The sequence below is a fragment of the Panthera tigris genome, chromosome E3 (genome assembly GCF_018350195.1).
Source record: "Panthera tigris isolate Pti1 chromosome E3, P.tigris_Pti1_mat1.1, whole genome shotgun sequence".
Classification (NCBI taxonomy): domain Eukaryota; kingdom Metazoa; phylum Chordata; class Mammalia; order Carnivora; family Felidae; genus Panthera; species Panthera tigris.
In genome coordinates, this window is record NC_056675.1 from 3,564,504 (window position 1) to 3,589,398 (window position 24,895).

At 55.5% G+C, this 24,895-nt stretch overlaps 1 protein-coding gene across 2 annotated transcripts in view; it reads left to right on the forward strand.

Annotated features, from left to right (window-relative positions):
• Positions 1-16,162, forward strand: part of SDK1 (sidekick cell adhesion molecule 1) — a 530,611-nt gene extending 514,449 nt beyond the window's left edge. For both annotated transcript variants that reach the window (XM_042972313.1, XM_042972314.1), the window contains 4 exons: positions 94-231; positions 2,999-3,119; positions 3,526-3,655; positions 15,739-16,162. In XM_042972313.1, the coding sequence (XP_042828247.1) occupies positions 94-231; positions 2,999-3,119; positions 3,526-3,655; positions 15,739-15,990 (641 nt within the window). In that variant the 3' untranslated portion in view covers positions 15,991-16,162. The remainder of the gene's footprint in view (positions 1-93; positions 232-2,998; positions 3,120-3,525; positions 3,656-15,738) is intronic.
• The last annotated feature ends 8,733 nt before the right edge of the window (positions 16,163-24,895 follow it).

Genomic DNA, 24,895 nt, shown 5'->3' on the forward strand with positions numbered 1-24,895 from the left:
CCCGCCCCCCACCCTGCACGGAGCCCCGCCACCTGTTCCCGGACAGGAGGCAGGAGTCTCCATCGCGTGTGACTGTGTTGGTGTGCCCCTCAGCGCAAGTGGAGACCCCGTTCTACGGGGAGTGGTGGTTCCTCCTGGTGATGGCGCTGTCCAGCCTGATCGTCCTGCTGCTGGTGGTGTTTGCTCTGGTCTTGCACGGGCAGAACAAGAGATACAAGAACTGCGGCACAGGTGAGGCATCTGCCCCCCTCTCCCCCTGCCACTGTTTTCTCCCATCTCTCCAGGGTCTGTGGGGCCAGCATCCCCTTTGCGGGTGATAAGACAGGCGCAGCGGATTTCCTTCGGGAGGCGGCTGGGTGCAGCGCACAGGCGTCCTAGAGCTCGGCGGCCGGGACTCTGGCCCTGGCTCTGCCCACAAATGAGCTGTGTCTCCTGTCCGTCGCTTGGGTCATTTTGGCCTCCCTGCGTCTGTTTTCCCCATAAGCACCATTTCCCAGATGCAGCGGTATTTTTGAACGTGATCTATAACGCGTTAGCCAGAAGCGTTGACCAGATGAATCACCAGACTATTCAGTGTCACGGGAACGCAGTGCTGGGCACGTCTCCGGAGCATCGGTGAGCTCAGGGAGCCGCCGATGGAAACAAGGTGCGGGGTTCAGCCAGACAGCGGTTGAGTTATACCTCACCTTAAACCCCACGTCCCAGCTCCGCGCCCTCTGGCGCCCGGCTCACCACTGCCTCCCCAGTATGAGCTCCTGGCACACAGAAGGTTCTCAGTAAGTGTCTGTTGCTGAGTGGATCGCCCCATCAGAGAAATGGACAAACGAACACGGGGCAAAGCTGGACTCCATTTATAGGAAGGTCCGGAACCACCAAAATGAGTGGGAGTTTCTAGAAGACAGAATAGCGGTTGCCTGTTGGGAGAGAAGTATAAACAGAGAAGGTCAGTGAGGGAGCCCCTTGGGGTTCACGGGGCTCCGTATCTCTATGCCCATGGCAGTTATACACGTAGCAAACGAGTCACTGGACGTGTCAGATAAGTACACTTTATGCATTTATTCTTCTCGGGTTTTCTTCGGTTCTCCTAATAACCTAGGAGACCCCTTCTTGGCACAACCACGGCTGTCTGTTCCATCACAGCTGTAGCTTGGCCGAGAACGTGACCAGCTCCCTGGGGTCACCAGGGCGGCAGGACAGGCCCCATAGCTGGAGCCATTCCCACCGCTCCTCCGTCTTTGCTCCCCAGGAGGCCGGCTCCCTGGTGGGGGTCCTCCTGCAAAGGAGCCGGCCCCGTGAGCCCTCAGGGACGAGGGGCTGGGCTGAGCGGCTTCCCCAGCCTCAGCCTCCCAGTTCCATCCATCCCTGCGCCTAACGGGTTAACACAACCAGGCCCCTCACCGTTTGCTTTCCTGGCGTTAAGCAATTCATCCCTCCAAGAAAGGGTTTTTTTTTTTTTCTGTATAAATTCACTTCTAACAAGTGTTCGTAAATCAGATTTTATTCCTATGGGATTTACTATGTATGAATGGCATGTCATTTTATTGAGTTAATGCTATTCCAGAATCCTGTGTCTGGCACACAGAAAATCTCCCCGCTTTTCACTCTCCTTCTGCATCTGGAAAACAGCCCCGAAAAGCCAGACCTGACCCAAGCTTCTGATACTCAGCCTCACCCTGGAGTATTAATTTAACATCATAATTGAAGCCTAGAAAAAAAATAAAAAATACGTGTCTACTCGAATGTCTGCCTTCCTGCCGGGAGACACGCAGACCCTAAACCTTCACCGTTCCAGCCCGACAGCCTCCCTCACACACCACCCTCATTGGATTTCCTTTCCGATACTGCTTTTTACCTGCCCACCCACTCATCCGTCAGCCCCCTACTGGCCAGCAAATGACCCAGGATCTGCAGGTCTCTGTCCTGCCGGCTTTTCCTGTTGCGTGCACCTAGAGCATTCCGGCCCCTCCGGAAGGGGGGGCGGGCGCTGGTTCAAAGCAGAGAGGGTGCCGTGGGGTTTTAACAAAGCTGGAAGTGGCCCCTGTCCTGGAGGCGAGGACAGCGGGAGAAAAACAGGTGGGGTCCCTGCCTCCAAGGGCTGTGGTCTGGCCAGGAGAGATGGGAGGTGGGCAGTAAGGAACACGCAAGCAGGTGAAAAATAGCGCTGCTGGGATGAGCACCGTGGGGGGAGCTCTACGCATCTCTGGGAGAGGAGGAGGAGAAGGAGGAGGAGGAAGAGGGGGAGGGGGAAGGACGGTCGCTGTCTCGGGTGGTCTGGAAGATGCTCTCTGGTCCTGTGACGCTTGGGCTGTGAGCTGAAAGAAGGGGACGGTGGGCCAGGAGGACTCTGGGGGAAGGGGACAGACAGCCTTGAGGACAGGAAGACACGGGACTCTCGGCGTCTCCTGTGGTTTCTCCCAAGCTCACGGTTATTCGTTTCATCTGCCGACATAGTTTAGAACACATTTTCACGTGTATTTGTAAACCTATTGTTTTGAGTGGCTTCTCGCGTGTTGACAGATACGTGCGGACGTCAGCACAGCCGGTTCTAGAACATCTTCACCACCCCAGAAAGACCCCGTGTCCCCTGGACTGTCACCCCCTGCAAATCTACTTTCCACTTACTGTTTTATTAGGTGGTCATGAGGTCGTCATTTTGAAATGTATAAAATACTTAATTCTCAACTTAAAAAAAAAAAACAAAAAAAAAACACGCCGATGCATCCTGAGGGCTCCTCTGTCAACTCTGATAGGAAGGCTGGTGTTTTGTTGTCAGACAAAGCGAACACCGCAGTGCTCCGAGCGCTGCGATTAATACGCTGCCGGCTCCCCGGCGAGCCTCCGCCCACCCCGCGCGCCCAGGCGGGTCTGGCCGGGCTCTGGGCCCCGCTTCCAGCGGGAACGCTGCGCACACCTGTAGGCCGAGCACCTGTGCGGCCCGCAGACCCGCAGCGAGCCCTTGACCGCAGCACGTGAACCCGTCCTCCCGTCCCGGCTCTAGGGAAGAACATCTCCAACGTGGAGGAGACCGTGACCCTGGACAACGGAGGGTTTGCCGCCTTGGAGCTCAACAGCCGCCACCTCAACGTCAAGAACACCTTCTCAAAGAAGAACGGGACCAGGTAGGGACGCAGCGCCCGTGACCTACCTGGGCCACGTCTGCCCAACGGTCTGGCCGCGGGCATGTCGCCGTGCCCACGGGCACCCGCCACAACCCAACAGGGCCGCCTTGAGTCTCGGGGGGCGCACATGGCAGGGGGCCCGGGGCATCCACCCTCCCGTTCCAGAGATGCAAAAAGAAGGCCCGTCTCGGGCGCGGAGGGGCGTGGTCTCGGGAGGCCGAGCGCCCGCAGGCTGGCTGAGCATTAGGGAGTCCCTGCTTCTCGGGCAGACGGGTGCCACCGGAATGGACGTCCGCCCATCCCAACAGGGCAGCGGCCAGAGGGCGGGTCAGGAGGGCCCCGGGGAGGTAGCCACGGCCCAGGTATCTGAGCCCGTGTCTGTCCCGTGGACGGCGTCCTGTCCTAGGTCCCCACCCCGGCCCAGCCCCGGCGGGCTGCACTACTCAGACGAGGACATCTGCAACAAATACAACAGCGCCGTGCTGACCGAGAGCACAAACCTCAAGGAGAAGTCTGTGGACGCTTCGGAATCTGAGGTCAGTGCCCGCGGCCTCTGTCCCCGCCTCTGTGCCGAGCCCTCTGCCTTCCCAAGGTGCTGCCCCCCTGGTCCCTGCGGAGTTGAGGGGCAGCAGGGCCAGGGGCAAATGAGTCCCTTTGGCCGATGAGGAAACTACATGCTGGGGCTCCTTCAGACCCAGAGGTCACTGCCCCCGGGCCAGCTCTCACATCAGCACCTCGCCCAAAGTGGCTTCCGGTCCCGAAGCCACTTGACTTTCCGTTTGGCTTCCGTAAATAAACTGTGTTCTCTGGTGGTGACCGTAGAACCTGGCCTCTAGACCCCGGCTGGAGTGGCAGACGGCCTGGGCCCCCAAAACCCACAGAACCTGGGACCCCGCGCCCGGCAGCCCCTTCCCCTCCCACCCGCCCTGCTTTGTGCTGAAGCGGGATTGAGCCACCGCCGTTCAGGGACAATTACAGGGTCTGGTGAGCCCTGACCTGAGGCTTGTCTCTGTCCTCACTGAGCAGATGGACCAGGGGGGTCTTGCCCTCGCGGACGTGACCCCCACCCGAGACCCATGGGCCTGCATCTGCGAGGCCTCCTGTGTGTCTGAGTGCTCACCGTGTGCAGCTGAGCACACGGTGCGATGCCTCCGTCGGGGAGCAGGCCAGGGAGGGCGTCATCCGGAGAGGAGGCAGCCATGGGAGACTCCAGGAGGGGTCAGCCTTCCCTGCCCCCCGGGAAGTGCCTTTCCCCACAAGCGTGCTGCCTCAGGGTCTGACAGCGTCTGACCCTAAGGAGCAAAGCCAGCCGAAGTGACAGTTTGAGGGGTGGGTCCCTATCAGTCCTAAACGTCTTTATTTCCGACGTGCCCGGTGTTGAGAGGGAGGAAAATCACCAAGCCGTTTGCTAGACACGTACGCCTGCCCTACCTCTTGACATCCGTACTCTAAATCAATATTTAATCTAAAATAAGTCCCACCTTCATTTGGACCCGAATTCAGGCCTTATCAAGCCCCGAGGCTCAATAAAATGGCTTCTTTGAAGTTGTGGTTAGTATGTGAGCTCCAAGCGAGACAGACGGCAGGTGGCTGTCGAGGTGACACCGGGTCCGCTCTGCTTCGAGTTTCCTGTTTACAGAGGACGCCGGGCGCCCCGTCTGTGCCGTTGCCTTGGGCACGGTGCCAACAGCAAGCAGCAGCCGATGTTGCATTTGTCTGAAGTCAAGGGCTCTCAAGTGAAATGCTGCAGAAGTGACCTGGCTTTTTGTGAGAAGGAAGCAGCAGCTTTTGTCTAGCTTTCTCTAGCTGCTTGCGCCAAAAGCAGCACGTTGGGAAGGGGTACGACGGCCTTGCGGCAGGCACTGCGTGTGCCAGCAACTTCGAGATGCATTCGCATGGCCTGTGCTGGGCGTCTGTCCTCAGTTCTCGCCAGCACGCCCTGCGGGTGGAGTGAACAACGGTCCAACAGGGTTCAGGCACTGCTTGCACCACTATGGTCCAAGCACGCGCTTCCATTTTTTATTTGTTTTTTTTTTAATGTTTTATTTATATTTGAGAGAGAGAGAGAGAGGCAGAGTGCGAGCAGGGGAGGGGCAGAGAGACAGACACAGAATCCGAAGCGGGCTCCGGGCTCCGAGCTGTCAGCACAGAGCCCGACGTGGGGCTCGAACCCACGAGCAGTGAGATCGTGACCTGAGCCGACGTCGGACGCTTAACCGACTGAGCCACCAGGCGCCCAGGCATGCTCACACCAGTCCCATGAGGTAGGGCGATTCTCCTCGCTGGCCAGCCAGCAAGACTAAGTCTGAGGTCATCCAGAGCTCAGCCAGGCCCTGGCCTCCACCAGCTCCTCTTGACCCCTGGGGGAAGGGGCCATGTCGAGAGCGGCCAGAGTTGGAGGCACAAATTCTGAACTCGGTTCATGAGAGCGTTCTCAAAACGGGTAGAGGGGCGGCAGTCTGTTTGTCCTCTCGTGCCTGTGGAATGTTTGGAGATGCCAATTCAGCTTGTTTTTACAGACAGTTAGTAAACGTATACAGGCACCGAACTAGTCGTATGCACACGTGCACACGCCCGTATACCTACATACAAACACACACGTCCAGAGGTGGAGGAAGGAGGAAGGGAAGGAGCTGATGGGGGGAGTGGGAGAGGAGGGCAGGCGTAGGAGAGAGGGACGTAGATTTCACACTAAGTCCTGCGGGGAGGTAGCCGTGATCCTCATATAATAGAGGACAAAGCTGAAGCTTACAGAAGTTTTTACGTCTTCCCTGCACACATGCTGGTGGGGTGAGCTTGAGCGGCAGACCTGAGCCAGACTCCCAGTGCTGTCCCTCCCAGCAGACCCGACATCCAGAACTGAGCCGTCCCAGCTCCACGGCTGTGGCTGAGTGCGCGAGGGGCCTGCCTTCCCCTTGGCAAGCCCTGTGCCAGGAGGAAGGGATTCCTTTTATAATTCCCACAGATGCCTCTCATGGTTCCTAATGCTTTTTGGGTCAAGGGCTCTATCAGGAAGTTGACGAGAGGTGTGGACGCTCTATGTACATGCAGAATTTCTCCTAGGATCTGGGGTCCAGGCCCCCAGGAAGCTCTGACGGTCATCTCTAGCTGAGGTCCCATGGAGTCCACCGAGAACTCCTGTGCCGGTGTCCTGTCTGCTCCTGGGTCCTCGGGTAGACACAGTGAGGCCCATCTTTTTTCTAGAGTTATTAGCTTTCTAATCTTGCTGGGTCCTATCTGTGAACCTTATGGATTTGGGAGATGTGTAAGCACCAGATATTCACAGGGTCCCAACAGAGGGACCTGGGGACTTCCGTCATCTTGGAAGCACCAGCTCAGATGGGAGAGTTTGCTATGAACCGCATTTATTAAACAGCCTGATTGAGATATAATTCACATACCACACAATTCACTCATTTGGAACATTGGTTATTTAGGAGTGTCTTTTTAATTTTCTCATATTTGTGACTTTCCCAAATAACCTTCTGTTATTGATTTTTTTTTTTAATTTTATTCCATTGTGGTCTGGGAACATGCTTTGTATATTTTCAATCCTTTTAAATTTATTGAGTCTTGTTTCGTGGTCTGTGCCAGAACAATGTTCCATATCCACTTGAAAAAACAAAGTGTTATTCTGCAGTTGTGTGGAATGGTCTGGATGTGTCTGTTAGGGCTGGCTGATTTACAGTGTTGTGGCAGTCACCTGGATTCCTGATCTTCTGCCGTCCATTCATATACTCACGTCTCCAGCTACTATTGTTGAACTCTCGATTTCTTGCTCCAATTCAGCCAGTTTAATTTCGTGTGTTTCAGGGGCTCTGTTTTAGATGTATGTTTATAATAGTTCCGTCTTGTAGATGGATTGGCCCCTTCATCAGAATAGCATGGCCCTTTTTGTCCCTAGTAACAATTTTGCCTTCACGATTATTTTTTTGATACTAGTCAGCCACCCCAGGTCTCTTTTGGTCATTGTATGTTATTTCCATAGTATGTTATTTCCACTCTTGTACTTTCAACCTATTTGTATCTTTGAATCTAGAATGTATCTCTTAAAGGTAGCATAGAACTGGAGTGGTTTTTCTTTCGGCCAATCTCTGCCTTTTGAATAGATTGTTTAATCCATTCACATTTAATATAATGACCGCTAAGGTAGACTTTACATCTGCTGTTTTGATATTTGCCTTTTATATGTCTCATGTCTTTATTCCTCTTTCTTTCCTGCTTACTTTCTTCTTTTTTAAGTGAAAGTTTTCCAGTGTACCACTTTAATTCTCTTGTTTTTGCTTTTACTCTATTTTTTCAGTTATTTTTGTTAGTGATTGCTCTAGTATCAACATTTACTTAAGATTTATGCTAAATCTCAGTGATGTATAAAAACTTTATTCCTATATAGCTCTCTGGCCTCCTCCCCTTTCTGTGCTGTCATTTATTATTATACATGATGTCTGTAAATCCATAATGTTACAAACTCAAGGATGCATTTTTATAGTTACTACTTTACAGAACTCTACATCTTTTAAGGAAGTCGAGATGAGAAAGGAGAGCAAATATATATCTGGAGTTTACCATTTTACCCTTATTGTATACTATTTGTTCATTTCTTCCAGCAGATTCAAGTTACCATTGGGCGTCATTTCTTCACTCAGCTGCTTCCTTTGTTCTGTTTGTTAAATATGTCACATTTCTGAGGCATCTGTGTGGCTCAGTCATTTAAGCGCCTGACTTCAGCTCAGGTCATGATCTCGCCGTTCATGAGTTCAAGTCCCAGGTCGGGCTCTGTCCTGACAACTCGGAGCCTGGAGACTGTGTACGATTCCCTATCTTCCTCTCTCTCTCTGCCCGTCCCCCACTCACACTCTGTCTCAAAAATAAATAAACATTAAAAAAAATTTAATAAAAAAATATGTCACATTTCTGTACATCATAGGCCCAACAATACAATTATATACATATCATTGTATGCAATTGCTTTTTAATTTAGGTAAGAGAAGAAAGATGCTATCTTTTGTAATTACCCATGTGTGATCATCTTGGTCATTGCCTTTTCTTTTACATTTCTGCTTATGTCACCTGCTTTCAACCTGACAGTCTTCCTGTAGTATCTCTTGTAAGGCAGGTTGGATAGTGATGAATTTTCCTGCCTCTACTTACCTAGGGATGCCTTTATTTCACCTTCATTTTTGAAAGCAGTTCTGCTAAATAGAAGATCCTTAGTTAGCAGTTTTTATTCAACACTTTGAATACACTTCCCCATTGCCTTCTGTCCCCCATCTTTTTCTTTTCTGATCAGAAGCCAACTCTTACCATTATTTGAGTTCCCTTGTCCATGATTTGAAGAATTTCTTTGTATTTTTGACGGTGAGGTGTCTGGGTGTGGACTTACTTGGTGTTTATGGAGATTTTCTGCGTGTAAATGAATGCTTCTGAGCAAATCTGGGAAGTCGTAAGCCATTTCTTCCCCTGTGTTTTCTTCTTCTGTCTTTCTGCTCTCGTCCTGGTGCTCTCATGACCATCTCGTGTGTGGGTGTGCTCAGCATTGTCCTGCATATATCAGGTGCTCTTTTCTTTCATTATTGTTCTTCTTCTTCATGTGTGTTCATGCTTTTTCTTCTGTTTTCCAGATTGCATAATCTCTGTTGATACGTCCCTGTGGCCTGACTCTTTGTTCTGCCAGACCCAGCGTACCGTCGGGCGCCTCCAATGAATTGTTTATTTTGGCCATTGTATTTTTCAATGCCAAAACTTCTTATTTGGTTCTTTTAAAATAATTTCTCTATTGATATGTTCTACTTGGCAGAGTATTATCATCTTCCATTCTTTAAACTTAGCTTCCTTTAGTTCTGTGACTAGATTGTAATAGCTGCTTTCAAAATCTTTGTTTGCCAACACTCGAGTCTCCTCAGACGCTGCCTGCTTTTTGCTGCAGGTGTGGAACACACTGTCCTGTTTTTCTGAAACCGGTTTATTTTTGTTAATGTATTGTGCCAACTGTGAATACTGATATCCTCTACCCCGAGGATCATTCTCGTTGTTTGCGTGTTTAGTGGGCTGGCTGGACTAGTTCCGTGGAAGACTGTCTCCCCCAGGGGTGGATTCTCTTATGCCACGCTCCTGAGAAGTGCAGTCTTAGGAACACATTCAGGACCCCTGAATACCAGGGATGACGATGGTCCCAGCCAGGCTCTCTTTGTCTCTTTTTCTCACCCCCTATTAAGATTCTGGATGGTCTGTTGGTATTGGTATCACACCCAGCTCTTAACCTTTACCACTTGCTAGCTCGATTATTTTTCACGATGCCCTGGGCTATATATTACGCTATAGCTTTGCTCCAGTTAAGGGGCAGCCCTCCTGCAGTAGCAGGATGTTATCAATCTGAATTTTGCTCTGACCCCAAGGAGGCTCTCCTTAGCTGTCTCTGTCCGTGGTTCTCTCTGTTAAACTTCTGGCTGGTTTATTGCTTCACTTGTTACAATCACAGAACTACCAGCTTCCTCTTAATTTCTTATGCGGAAGGATTCCACTGTTTTCGGCAGTGCCCTCAGGCCTGCTTTGTTCCAAACAAAGCCATTCCCTTTAGGAGAGTCGGGATCTCTCTGTTCTAATGGACTGCCTCTCCCCACTGTGCAGGACTTCTGTGTCACAGCACCAAAGCTGTGGGGGTGGGGACAGTGGCCCTCTTCGCCCATAGGGACACACCTGCCGTGCAGGTAGGGCACTGGGTGGAGACGACAGTCCCCGATCTTCTGGGCTTGGCCCTCTGGCATAAAACTTCTTCCCTACAAGCTAGCTGAGGCAGGGGCCGTTGGGGCTCAGTTTTCCCAACCTGCCACAAGTGGCATAGACCGTCCGGCCTAGGGGTGAAGACAGGGGGAGGGAAGGGAACCCGGTTCTCTCGACCATACCTGCCGAGCTGCTGTCACAAGGAGCTGGGGGTCAGAGGTCACGGCTCGAGGGCCTCAGACTCTTGCTGTTCTTGGTGGAGTAAATTTTCCTCCATTTGCTCTCTGTCCCGGCCACGATTCCCAGCGACTTTAGAGGCCTGTTTATAAAATAACTTTCTCCAGTTAAATCATTGTCTCTCTTGGAAGGCAATCTGCTGGCTCCTCACCGGCCATTCTGGAAGCACCTTTTGCCTTTGTAGTGGACGGTTCTGGTATTCAGAGGGGAGAAGCATGGGCCAAGGTTCCTAAAGATGGTGATGATTTCTGGCCTGGCCCCTTAACCCCAAGTTCGCAGGAATAGAGGCAAATTACCGAACTGCAGACAGAGCCCTCAGAGAGATGAGCAAGGGTCCCAGAGAGAAGAGACCCAGGGTGGGGCAGCAGAACATACGCTTAGCACCTGTTTCAAAGAGGACCACCTAATAAGTGACTTGCACTTGCGTTTAGATTTCAGTTTTTGTTTTTAAGTTTATTTATTTTTGACAGAGACAGAGAGAGAATGAGCTGGGGAGGGACAGAGAGAGGGAGACACAGAATCCAAAGCAAGTTCCGGGCTCTGAGCTGTCAGCGCAGAGCCCGACGCGGGGCTTGAACCCATGAACCGTGAGATCGTGACCTGAGCGGAAGTCGGATGCTTAACCGACTGAGCCCCCCAGGAGCCCCGTGCATTCAGATTTCAGATACTGATCCTCCCTACCAGAGGCAGCGTCTGGGTTTAAAAACATTGTACACTGAGATGTCAGGAGTGGAAAGTAAGACACGTTCTTGGCCCTGGACTTAGTCAACGGTTTGATGCAATGTGGCTCAGGAGTGAGGAGGGTAATGCCCTTCCTCCCGGCCCCCCCTCCTCTCCAGAGCCCGGGGAAGTAAGGAGACAGAAACCCTATGCGATCTTTGCTGGAAGAGGTCTTCTGCGAAGCTAATATTTCACCACAAAAACAGCGATGCCGTCCTTTTCTCCCCAGGATGTTTTTAACCATTTTCAGAAACAGTGCTTGAAGTGGAAATTCTGTGAATGGGATCATGGGAGCACAAGAACCTGACGAGAGCCACTGTGAGTTAGGCCGTCAGTGTCTCATGGCATGAGCCGTGGCCCTTTGTCTTTCTCTGGTTAGGGATGAGAGGCTTTGTCTTTCACGCAGGACTGCTGTTCAAGTCGCATTATAAAAATTGTTTTCAAGACCCCAAGAAACAGTTCTCAAAATCTCTCCCGCTCCAACCTAGACCAACCCCCCCGTACCTAATTAATTCCCTAATATTATTTGACTCTTTCATCTTGAAAATATAACACCAAGAGTGTTGAGATTATCTTTCTTAGCTTCTTGCCAGGCATCTGTGCACCTTTAGAAACTGCCACCGCATCCAATCACCTGCTGTCCTTCTGTGGTTTCCGGGGAAACCAACACACATCGCTACTTCGGATCACACAGGAAACTTAAAAAAAAAAACAGGACCCTGCAGCATTGCCTTTTCGTCAGTAATTGTAACTCACTAAGATACATCCCCATTAAAAAATAATAATGTCATATAAACAATAAACAGAGCAGGCAGCAGGGGGGAGGATGACATTTAAGTCACTGCTCTCTGGTGGAGGTAATGGGGACTGCTGAGCAGGCTCCAAGAACCCTGGCCTGTGTGTCATGTGACCGTCCGCTCTTGGGCACCTGCCTTTCCTGTCTCTCTGCAGGATGGTCTTAACCTCTCCCAGCAGCTCTTGGCTGGGTTTGTGGGCCCTGCCCGCTCAGGGCTCGTAGCCACCTAAAGGGCGGGGCTCTTCCTGTGCAGCACAAAGAGTCCCAGAGAGGATTCTGATTGGCTCAGGTTAAGTCACATGTATACCCACTAGCCAATCACTGTTTAAGGTGGGGAGGAGCCATTCAGCCCATGTGACAAGGAAAGGCAGAGAAGGCTCACTTCCTGAGGTTCCTTCGGGAAGGTCCAAGCCCAGACCTGGGACATCACTGTGAGCCAGACAGCCCCCCGGGCCTCTTCTTAGCACCCGCATGTCACCGAGCCCTCTCTCCATGCTATAGGACCTTTAGGTCCGTGGCCGGGAAAATACGGAATGATGTAACAGCTGAACACATGTCCAGTGAAACCGTGTGAGCACGCCGGGGTGGGACACGGGAGGCATTCATACCTGAGCAAGGTTGGACGTGCCCGTAGAAAGGCTGCCTCCTGCAAGAACTCGGGAGTGCCTTCTAGACCAGACTGCCACCCCTCCCCCTCCCACCCAGTGCCACTTGGCCACTGGGAGCCCGGCTTCTCGACGCCCCAAACAGCTGCAGGAGGAGGGGCGGACAGGGGTGTCAAGAAGAGGGAGAGGTGCCCGAAGGGTCACCACCTGGGTGCCCGACAGGTCTGCCAAAGTGGAACCGCCAGCACGGGTGACTTCTGCGTGTGGTGACGTCCCCCAACGCGGAGACCTGACGGAAGACCGAGCACACAAAGTGTCCTTCTAACCTTTCATACGGCTGTGCTCAAAGGTGTCCCAAAGTGTTACTAGAAAGGCTTTCTTCATTTCTGCCCTCCCTTGGCTGTGATACGGCGCTGGGTCTGGCCCCGCCCTGTCCCTGGCCAGTGTCAGACACAAAGCGAGGAGACTGAACCTAGTGCCCTTGCTCACGTTTTTCCTCACGCACAGCCGGGGGAGGGGGGACGGGGCGGCCCGAGCACCGCAGGGTACAGGGTGAAGAGGGAGAAAACCTTGAATCTTACATTCACTCGTCAGATGACCACGACCTCTGACCCCGGTGCGTGAAGCCTCAATCCTGAGTGTTCTGTGACTTTGTCGAGAGGACGACACCCCCGACATAGCTCAGCACGAGCTCTTTTCTCCTAAGTCAGGAATTTGGAACCAAGATATGGTGTCTGCAGAAGGGACAGACCCAACTCAGGGACCGATAACGGATCCCGCCAGCTTCCTTCAGGTGACCCTTGTTGTCGTTCCTGCCTGTCTCGGTTTACACAGAGCTTTGCCTCAGGAGCCCCTCGAGGCCTCTGGAAAACAGACGAAGGATGAACCTTAGCCGCCAGAAGTACACGTGCCGTGTCTCTTCACCTGCAGCCCTCCAGGCCAGATATGTTTAAGAATTCGGCGTTTCTCAGGGGTGGGATATATACATCGTATGTTACGTAGCATCCCCTGCAGGGCACGTTACGTTACGAGCACGTTAGCATTTCTGCAGCAGAATCTGCGAATATCCACACTAAATAGTTGCACGTCAGTTCAGCTCAGGCTCATAGCTGCCAAAGTAGCTCCACGTAGGTCAGGCTTTGCCACCAGGTGAGCTAGAAAAACCGCTTTTGATTTTCAGAGCACGGAGGGTTTTGGAATCACGAGTGGGGGTTTGTGAGTCGGGTCAGCAGACACGAAGGAGACCCCGGAGCAGAGAACCGGTTCCGCACCAGCAGGGGCCCCAGGGCTGCAAGGCTCCCCCGAGGCTGCCACCTCGCCTGGGATGCTGGGCAACTGGCCCATCTCTCTGAGCTTCTTTCTTCATCCATAAAATAGGAACAAAAGGCACCATGCGGTTTCAGGGACTCCGCAGGGGTTAATCTGTATGTAGTCGCGTCTACTCAGAAGAAGCTGCTCTTAGGTCTGTGGTCTGTTGTCACCCTCACCGCCCAGTGACGGAGGAACTAATGTTCCCTGCATCTCGGGCTGTGTCGCGAGAGGACAGTCATCAGACCAGAGGAACCACAGAGGTGTTTAGCTGCCGACAGCTGATTGTGCCATAACGCACAGGTCCCAAGAAGTCCCAAATCTGTGACTTACCATTACTTTCCTGTAGATGTTCCAGTGAGAGCCCGATTTTCGAGTCGGTGTCTGGAAACTCCTGGGAGTCCGGCTCCCCCCATGTCCACAAGGGGCTTCTGCACAGCCTAGGTGCCACCTGCTCTCACCGGCTGACAGGACACAGTCCCCAGATGGAACGTGACGTGGGCCGTTCGCTCCCCATCAGATGAGGGACAGTGACAGAGCACCAAGGGACCCTCTGCCTTCCCTCAGTCTCAACACAGCCGACACATCGAATGAGTCCTGCCCTCACTCCAGCCTGGCCACTGATGGGAATCCTCCCAGAGCTTCTGAGAAACACACAATCCCCAGCCCTAGCCCAGGCCCGCTCCGTCAGGAAGCATACCCAGTAATCTGTGCTCTCCCCAAACTTCCCTGCTGATTCTGAGACAGCATTTGGAGGTGTCCCACACCTTCATACCGGCCGGGCCTCCTGAGACCCTCCTGGAGAGAGAAAAAAGGGCGGGTGTGGCCGTGTCAGGGACGGAGCCCAGGCAGGGCACCTTGGAATGGAGAGGCTTTATCCAACCGCAGGCTCCCGCCCTGGCCTTGAACTTGAAAGACTAGATGGCTGCATGTCTGTAGACCCATATTTGGCGTTTTCAAGGCGTCAGTGGCCTCTGCGAGGTCCCCGGTGGTGCAGGGAGGAACCCGCTGTGTTTTCAAAAGCGGGGGGTGGGGGGCGTGTCTCGTGTGGGGCCCAGCAGCCGACCCGGCCAGCCTGTGGGCAGGCGGCAGGGCCCCCCGGGGTACTCGAAGTTCCTCTGGGGCAGGAAGGTGGGAGCCTCCACCCTCTTGGGAAAATGGTCTTCACTGTCTCTGTTAATGGCACCTCAGTGACTTCACGTCAGTCCCCAAACCACAAAACAGGGTTTTGCTTTAAGAACGTGAACATAGAAACTATGTGGACTAAATGTTCTCAGTGGAATCTGCTGATTTATTTTCTTAGAAAGACGGGAAGAAAACCCCCTCAGCCTGGCCTTCACCCATCAACGAGGCTGGCTCTTGTGTGTGGCCGGAGGGGTCAGGTCTCAGGGCCTGGGGAGGGAGGAGTCGACGGCCGCCGTAGACATCGTGGCTCCCTAGGGCCCCTGTCCTCGGTAGCCTCCCCGCAGAGATCTGCACGGATGTGACATCACACGGACATTTGTATCCCACAGAGGTCACCCTGTCCTCACCTCCATGTGTGCTCAGGGCCGGCTCCCTTCGGTCTAGTGCAGCCTACACCATAGTCCTGGGCAAGCCGAGGACCCTGGACCATTCTTACCCCCACCCCCTCGCAGGAGCTCTGCCTTGGGAGGGCACAGAGCACCCCCTTGAGGCTGTGTAGACCTCTTCTGGGTCAGAGGATGAAGTGTAGACCTGTCCTGGGGCAGAAGTGCAGTGCAGACCCCTCCTGGGACGGGCTCACACACACTGAGGGGCCAGGCGCAGACTCGGGCAGCTGGGACAGCACGTGGTCCCTGTTGCAGGGCAGTGGAGGTGCTGAGCTCGGGTGGGGGAGGGGGGCGTACCTCGGATGGAGTGTGGGGTGGCCTGGGGGGCGGGAGAAGGGAAGAGGGTGGGACACCGTGGACACAAACCAGCTCACTTTGGGTGGCTATCGCTGGTGTGGCCGCCTGGCCACCCCTTGCTTCCAGCTCAGCCCCCCTGCCCGTGGCCACCCTCCCCCTGTGGCTGCCCTTCTCCCGTGGCCACGGGTCCCCACCAAGGCCACCCCCTGCCCTCGCCCACGGCCACCCCGTCCCCTCCCCATGCCCACCGTCTTCTGTGGCTGACCTCCCCCTCCCCCATGACCACTCATGCCCTCCCCCACGCCCACCCCCTCCCCGGCACCTGCTGCCGCCCGAGGCCCGCTCACGCCTGGCTGTCTCCCCAGGGCACCGACTCCGAATCTGAGGACACGCCCCCCCAGCACTCCTTCGTCAACCACTACATGAGCGACCCCACCTACTACAACTCGTGGAAGCGGCGAGCCCCGGGCGGGCGCGCCCCGCACAGGTACGAGGCGGTGGCGGGCGGCGAGGCGGGGCCGCACCTGCACACGGTGGTCACCACACAAAGCGCCGTGTTCGCGCCCGCGGGCCCCGGCGCCCGGACTCCGCTCACCGGCTTCTCCTCCTTCGTGTGACGGCCGCGACGGGGCCTCCGCGCACCTTCCAGCCTCCTTTTGTTAAGACAATCAACTCCAGTAACTGAGCTCAAGCTTTTGTTCAAACAAGAATTCTGATAAGTGATGATTTTACCTACTTGTGAACACTAGATTTCAATTAGAAAGGTTTTTTTAAAGGCTTTTTGTAACATCGCTGCAGGAAGCGGGTTTCTTTGTTTTCTTTTCTTTTTACGAGAAGGTGTATTTCAGTGGTGCGGTGGCAAGGGGACCCCAGACCCCCCCAGTCCTGGGTGTCTCCATCCCACGCCAAATAGGGAGGCTGCGGGGGGAGGGGGGCGGGAGGAGCGGGGGTCAAGTGAGATGTCCGCCCACGTCCAGGCCGCTCCTTCCTCTTCTCTACCTCCTGTGCCTCCGGAGAACCAGCCTGCTCCCGCCCACTCCTGGCCTCTGCGGAGCGAAGTGTGTGCCCTGGGCTGAGCGCTTCTCGGCCCGACCCCATCCATCTCTGAAATATTCTCACTCCGCAGTTTGTAGGCAAGGAATCGGCTTTCAGGTTCCTGGCGAGGGGGCAAGAGATTCCGAGGGGGGGTCCTCTGACCGGCTGACGGCTCAGCGGTCGCACCTTGCATCGTTCCAGTGGTGAAATCCCCGGGGCTTTTCTCTTCCTTTCTTTGCCTGAAGCCAACGGCGCAGAGCAGGGACCCACCCCCAGGGCTGCGAGTGGGCGCGGGCCCTCCCTTCTCGAGCGTATCCTTCCCGTGAGCAGCACACGGCCCACCCCGCGAACCCAGAGAGAGCAAGACGGCGCTTTCAGAATTGCTTGTGGTGTAAGAGGCGTGCGTTGTTAACCAGAGGATTTTTTAAATCTTTTTATCTTTTTTTAAACTATGTCACATGAAATGAATGAGTCTCTGCTGTCTCCAGGTGCCTTTTTATTAATTGTTTAGCTTTGTACATGAGAAAGACGGAAAGCGTCGGTGTCTCCAAATAAAGCGAAACAGCTCTGAGAAAGTGGGGCCCCGAATTGCCTCCTCCCCGCCAGGCCTCCCGCGAGCGCGCCCCCCCCCCACCCCAGTCTCCTTGTCCCGCCCGCTGCCCACTGCCTTGACCGCCAGTGCTGCTGTCCCTGCCCCCAGCCCAGCCCAGCTTTCAGCCTTAACAGGTTTTCTGGAAACTATTTTTTCCCCCTTTGCTACTTTAGTTTTCATCTTTTAGCTACGTGAGAATAGCATGAACTACTTTGAAATTTCGAGAGCCCGAAGTGTACCTGTGGCTCCAGCCATCACATTATTCTTCCAAGAGGTGGCCGAGGTGACTGAGGAGCCGGCAGCCAACCCCCCAGGCCAGAGCCGAGGTCCAGGTGTAACCAGCGGGTGCCCAGAGCTCCTGGAGGGCCCTGCGTCCCCACCTCGCTAGCAGGAGGGTGGCCGTGACAATGCACAGCCACCCTGTCGACACCCCCAAGGAGCAGGGGTGACCTGTGACCTGCCAGTGCCCTGACGGTAGGGGAGCCGGTCCTGTGGCCCCATATAGAGCGTGTGGTATCTCCTCGGCTCTAGTCCGTCTACACTTCCGTCAGGCCCTCTGCTTTCCCAGCGGCCGCCTGTGGCCCCCGGAAGCCAAGGAGAGTTTTGTGTTGGGTGAAAAGCCCCTTTTCAGTTTTCCAACAGTTGACGGTGTGGAAAGGTTCCTCTCTCTCTCCTTCTCTCTCTCTCTCTCTCTCTCTCTCTCTCTCTCCCCTCCTTTTCCTTCCCTCCCTTCCTTCTCTCCTTCCTGCCTTCTTTTTCTGAGTGGAGGCAGAATTATTCTAAACCAAAAATCCTAGATGCTCTGCCCAAAGCCACTTGTGCGTGAGAATCACCCCCAACAGTTCACCGGACAGGACGCACCTCGGGGCCCCAAGCCCGGCTCCGTCCTCTCGGCCCCAGGACGGCCGGCGAGGGGACAGGAACCCGCGCGAGGCGACAGGCTGCAAGCTGAACTTCTTGGAAGACAGACGCCTGGTGGAGAACACAGACAAACTGCCTTCTGTGCACTTCGAGCTCTAAGCCATACGGACTTCGCTTTAAAATGTGGGGGAAAGTGTTGTCACGTCTCGGAATGAGGACCCTTTGGTTGGAGGTGTGTTCTTTGCTTTGGGGTTTTTGCGACAACATGAAGCTTTTTTTCAGGTTCATTATATTTCCTGTACTTTCTTTTTCTCTGCTTTTACTGAACTTTTTGTGTATGGGATCGTCTGTCTGAGGCTCTGCTGGCACCGTGGCTGCTGACGGACTGTTAGCACCTGCTCCCCCCCGCCCCCCGCCCTGTCCCTCGGGGGCCCTGGCCCATGAGAGACACCTGCACCAAAGCAACAGACTGGGCGTCCGCAGCTAGGTTTCAGCCTCCCCAGGCAGTGTGGGCGTCCACGAGCATCAGTCCCCAGCCTCTCACCTTGTAGGGAGGAAAACAGACACCACACCATAGGAGAATAGGTATTGATTGGATTTTAATCTCCGTCCTAAGAACAGAACAAGCAACGTTTCTCTAACCACGACCAGATGAAATGTCCTCATCTTGCCTTCTTCTGTAGTGACGTCATTCGGGTGCCTTACGATGAGCGGTGGCTGAGCCCCCCCACGCACTCCCTCATCCCTCACCGGGCAGGTCGTTGGGCGATGAGCTGTCCTTCCCGTGTGAGGGTGAGCCAGCAAAGCGGCCAGGCGGGGCCGAGCTCTGTCGGAGCTGGTGGGACGGGACGGGCTGGCCCTCTCCGCCCAGGCACCAGGGCACAGGTTTCCAGGCAGGTGACCGGCGGGGGCGGCTGCGGGCGGTCCCCGCACCCAACGGGCATTAAGCACATCAGCAAGGCCTCACGCACCCCTTCCTGAATAAATTGGCCCAGAGCGAACCCTGTCCTGCCCCAGCCTTGCCTTCCGTTTCACTCACCGCCGTGCTTGTAAGGCGTACTCGATTCAGCGTCGTAGCAGAGGACAGTATGACGTAGGGCAACGTGGGGGCGCGTCCCCTGCGCCGCAAGTGATGGCAGAGGCCCTCGGCCAGGGAATCCGTCCAGGCCGCGGGGAGGAAGGGTCGCGCGCACGCTGTAAACTTCTTTTGATGCTGTGCTTGTATTTGACCACGACTGGACTGAAGCATGGTGTTTGCGTAATGGATCGTAGCATGGTCTCTAGTTTTTACGAATTCTCGGCACACGGTGTAGTCGTTCTCCCAATGAGCAACCCACCCGCGTATCCAAATCTGGCTCTCTTTAACTCGGCATCCCAGTAGCCTGGATCCGGTCCGGAAGGCGGGAACACCGGAGCAACCCGTGACCCGAGCTAGTCTGCTGAGGCTCCTCTCCATTCCTCTCAGCGTCGCCTTCCGGTTTATCAAGAGCTTAGGTCAGTCCTGAAGTTTTCCCGGCAATGTTTTCTGGAGTTGTGCAGAATCCCAGATCTCATTTGGAAAAAAAAAAAAAAAAAAAAAATGTAGGATGACAGAGAGGTGCTATGGGTACGATTTTTAATAAAAACATCATTTTGTTCCTTATGTGCTCGTGATTTTCTTCAAGTATTGACGAAATGCCTCCTGAATTCTAGGCCTGTAAAGACTAGGCTCTGAGGCTCAGCCCCAGCGCGGTCCTGAACCACACGCACAGCCATCCCAGGCCCCACGCCTGTCGAGATGCAGACGTTACAGGGATTTAAGCGCTCCCAGGGAGAGACACGTCAGGGGCACCACGTAGCCACGTATCCTGTGAACAGTGGCCTTCCTCAGCCCCAGCCCCCCCCGCCCCCGCCAGACTCCACAGAGCCCGGAGGAGACACTGCGCCCCACGGAACGTAGCCTGGGTTGGCGGCAATGCAGGAATCTCCCCTCCGTGCAGGCCCCCCCACCCCGAGAGGCCTGGCTTCCCGCCTCCCCACGTCCCACCAGCCTCAGAGAGGGGTTCTCGGCCGTGGTGGGTTTCAGAATCCCCGGGAATGTGTACAAGTCCCGGTGTTCCGGTCACACCCAAATCAGCTAAGCCAGGATCTCTGGGGGTTGGGCCCAGACATGCGGTTCTGGTTTCGAAAGCTACCCAGGCGGTTCCCACGTGCAGGCAAGTAAGACCTGTGCGGGGGAGGGGCAGGGCTGCCGGCCGCAGGGAGGATGGGGGTCCGGGTCGCAGGAGAACTGGGGCCTGTGGTCCCAAGTTCGCCCTTTTGCTCCAGAAGCCAGCACCGCCGTGGACAAGCCAGAGGTAAGAACATTTCCCTTGTTCTCCTTCCCACCCTCCAGAAATGCGAAATTGAAACCTGCACGCTTTTCAGAAACCGCAGCCTCCGTGTCCCAGATAGTTGCCTTTACTGCACCCGTACCGTTTGCCAAGCACGTTCTGTGTCCTTCAACATTGTCGATCCACGTGCAGCAAGCACAGTCAGGGCTCCCGTTTTGTAGATGAGGAAACGCCCAGAGAGGTGAAGCCATCCGCCCCAGGGTAGCCAGCTGGCACAGGGGCAGGGGGCGGTCCAAACCTAGGCGGCTGGGGGGCCGCAGAGCCGGGGTCCTGAGCCACCGCCCTGCCTTCCAGGAGGGGTCTGCTTCCCCCAGCCTTCCTGGGAGCCCGGGACGGAGAGCCTCGGAGGAGCCAGGTGCTGGTGGGCACGGCCCAGAGCCTGGCGGGAGTGTGCGGGCACGCGGACGGCCTCATCCTCCCCGGCGTCCCCTCCAGCGCTGACAAGAAGACAGCGGACTCGTTAGCTCGGCCCGCGTCGTGATGACGACTGTTGTTGGGAAGTTAAAGGCAGGACCTTCCAAAGGCAGCACCCGTCACGGAGAACAGAACCCCACTCCCTTGCTGGGTGACAGGTAGGTGGACCGTCTCGGGATGGAAAAGCGACGTGGGTGAGCGTCCCAGGCACAGAGCCCTGACAGTGGTTTCTCTGCTCTGAGGACAGGACGGGGAAGGTGCGGGAGCGTGGCGGCCGCATGCTGGGTGCCCCCGCCTGGCTGGGAGGAGCCAGGACTCCCGAGTCCTGCAGAGTCAGGCCCCAGGCCCCCAGACCCCAGAGGGTGGGCCCGGAAGCAGCGGGGGCCACAGGGGGCCGCAAGGACCTGCATGCCGTGAATCAGGCATTCTCTGAGGAAAGGGAGTCTCCGGGTCCTCCCCTCCTTCACCCACAGGCATGTGCACGGGACACGGGGGGCCAGGGTACCGCCAGGGTGCTTGAGCAGAGCTGGGCCCCAGGAGCAAGATAGCAGAGACGGGTCGTTAGCACTTTGGCCGACTAGAACGCGTTTCCCTGCCCGCCCGCACCCCCACTGCCTCTGGGGCATCACCTCTCCCCCAGGCCAACCTCCCAGGCGACAAGTGTCTAGGCAAGGCAGGGGGTGGCCTGCATCCCCTTCGTGGGAACCTGACCCTGGCAGCAGACAAGCGAGCTAGAGGCGCCTTGAATCTCGCCTGGGACATCGCCTTGCTCTGCCAGTTTCCAAACTGGGTTCCTGTCAGCTGGGCAAGCTCCCGGCATTCCTGCCATGAGTCCCCTTCGCTTAGGTTAGCCTGAGACCGTCCACCTCCTTGCAGGGGGAGAACCCTGCTTCCTGCCCCTGGGGGGCTCTCGTCCCCCTCGGGCCTGAGCTCTGAGCGCCCGCAGTGCCCCTGCCCAATGGGCCAGCCCGGGAGGCCACAGAGGCACCACAGGAGGCCATGGCGGCCAAGCCCGGGGAGGGTCCCTCGGCCCCGGGGTGCCGCAGCCACCCTGCCTGGGCTCACGGTTTCGGGCCAGACCAACGGACTGTCCTTACAGAACAGATGCACCGACCAGGGCGGGGGCTGGTTCCCAGTGAGCTATGGATGGAAGCCTGAGGTGCGTTTTCTGCAAAACGAGGCATTTGGGGGACAATAGAAAAAAGAAGACAGTTTTCCGATGGGTGTGAGCACCCGACGGGATTATTCGGGGCTGACTCGGGCAGCTGGGGACTTGGAGCCACAGCCCTGCTGCCTGCTCGTGGCCTCTGGTCCACACAGCTGCCGCCTCTGACCTGAGCCGCGGGCGGGGGACCCTGTGGGCCCCGTGGACGTACCACGCAGGACGTGGGAAAGGGGAGGGGGAGGGCGTGACCTGGACACGCCCTGTGCGTGTGGAGCTGGCAGCGTCCGGGGGTGGCCCTGACCCCGCGGCCTCCGCGGCCCAACGATCCCGAGATGATCCCGCCAAGGCGATTCTGCCTCCAGCCTGGGCCCCGACACCCGCAGCACCGAGGAAAGGGCAGCTCGAGGACAGGTCTGGAGGCTGGTACCAGCGCTGCACCGTGTTTCCCCAGAAAACCGGGATTCGATGGCGTGGCGGCCGGTTTGCGTGGCCTTCACAAGTGGGTCTGTCGTGAGGTGCAGCCATTCACGGACACTACGCTCGGGAACCACAGAAGCTTTTGCAAACCTTCTGATTGAACAACCCATCTTCCCGAAAGGATGGGTTCGCCAGACGCCCACCGCTAGAGGACCTGAACGTGGCCGCAGCTTTGCTCATTCAAGGACCTCAGGGCTTGCCAGAATTTCCTTCCCTTTAATGGCTGAAGTCAATTAGCAGCCAAGCAAGGGCACAAATTCCAAGCTGTTAATTCTGGGCTCTGCGGTCTTAAAACGTCCTGCTTCTCCTCGGACGAGACAATATTCTACAGTCGTTGAGCACACCGCTACGTTACAGGATTGAATGTGATCCAGGTTCAATTTTTTTTTTCTTTTACTTTAGAGGGAGTGGGCGCACGAGCAGGGGAGAGGGGCAGAGGCCGAGAGAGAGTCTCAAGTAGGCTCCACGACCCTGGGATCATGATCTGAGCTCAACCCACTGAGCCGCCCAGGCACCCCAGGTTCAAATGTTTTAATAACAAATTCCTGTTTCTGAGGCATCCTGAGATGTTTCCGTGGGATTCTCCAACCAGCAGACGGCATAATTGGCCTGCTGACTTGGGGGCCCAGGGAGCCCCATGGGGTCCCCAAAGGGAGCCCAAGGGGAAAATCCCATGTGGCTGGTGGAGACCCAGAGCTGCGGCTGGGGTCCTGTGCTCACTCGGTCTTAGGCAGTGTTTTTTCAAGAACATTGAGGGTCAGGAAATTGGGGACCGGCTGCTCCAGAGAAGATGTGTGACAGAAGCCAGACAGAAATCCAGACAAGCCACTCAGAGGCCTCCGGCACATCTCCGATAGAGGCCACCCAGCCTCCTGGGGACTCCGGTGAGGGGAGCCCCCCGTTCACCATCTGCCTCCAGAGCACCCACTCACCGCCCCACCCCCCGTGAGCTCTCCCGGCCCTGTGCCACCTCTACTACAGGCCACCCCCCGGCCACCGCAGCAGGAAATGAATTCTGCTCTCTGCACACACTGGGACCCACACAGCTGTTGAGCAGAATGAACTGCAATCACATTTGTGGGCACAGAGCAATCTTCAAGTGATGCCCTTGTGAGCGAAATTAAGAATGCTGTCACTCATGCGTGTGCACGTATGTGCATAGACGCACACACACACACACACACACACACACACACACACGTCTGCCTGTATGGAGACCATCTCTGGAAAGACAGGCAAGACCTTGGTAACGGTGGTTGCCTCCGACCTTGGTATTGTCTGGACTTTTTGCCATGCACACATATTATCTTTTTTTTAACGTTTTATTTATTTTTGAGACAGAGAGAGAGAGAGAGAGACAGAGTGTGAGCAGGGGAGGGGCAGAGAGACAGGGAGGCACAGAATCCGAAGCAAGTTCCAGGCTCTGAGCTGTCAGGACAGAGCCCAACACGGAGCTTGAACTCCCGAGCCGTGAGACCACGGCCTGAGCCGAAGTTGGACACCCAAATGACTGAGCCACCCGGGCTCCCCATTATCTTTTCAAACAGAAAAGAGGAAAATGGAGCAGTGCCAGGGCACGGACGCCCACTGTCCTCCTCCCCAGTGCCCGTCCTTCCTGGGCCTCCTGGGTGCCGGACATTGATGTGATTCGAAGACGTCCAGCTGTGTGGTCTTGGGAAACTCGCTAATCCTCTCTGATTTATTCCTTTGCTATAATGAAACACTAAGCTCTTTTGAGACTTAGGGGAGAAGTGAGTGGGAAAGCAGCCTGCAGACTCCAGAGATCCGTGACTGTCCGTTCATTCCCGTGGTCACCTCTGCCGCCAGCTCCGGGCACCGTGAGCAAGAAATGGGGCCTCCGCACGGTGGGAGCGCGAGCCACCCCCTCCCTGGCCGCCCAGGCGTGCGCGAGAGGACCCACCGCGGAAGACCACGGCACCCGCTCTGCCGGGGGGGGCCCACCTGCCCCACGCCAGCCACACTGAGACCACACCGTCCACACCATCCCAAACTAGGTCCGCCACCTGGGTTCAGCCCCTCACCCTGGAACAGGACTGTGGTCCGCGTTTCGTTCTGGAACAACTTACGCCCTTTCAGTGAAGAAATTGTACCTTCGGTCAGTCCCAGCTTCCATTTAGAATTCTGTCATACTACAGACTGTCATGCATTTTTTAAAATTATTAATGAAGTTTTGGACATATTTACATATGTAGCTCGTGACTTGAAAACATAGGTGGCCAAGTCCCGCTCTCCTGCCCTGCTCCCTCTTCCCCACCCCCCCCCATCACCTCCTCCCTGTCCTGGCCTCCTGAGTGGCCTCTACTCAACGATTGTCTTCCATGATGCCAAGAACAATCACCACTAAATTTGGGGTCTGAATTTTCTGTGGCCTTTGAGTGACTCAGAATCCAGCTCGGACTAAAACTGGAGACGCTCTGGAATCTCAATGAGGCTGCAGAGAATCCTGGCGGCTATTAGCAGAGATGATTGGAAAGCCGGAAGATTAATGCCAGGCCGGGTGAGGCAGTCGGTTAGATGAAGTCATCATACTCAAAACACCCGGTGCCCGCGTCTGCCACATTCACCACCAGCCGGTCTGTGCGGCC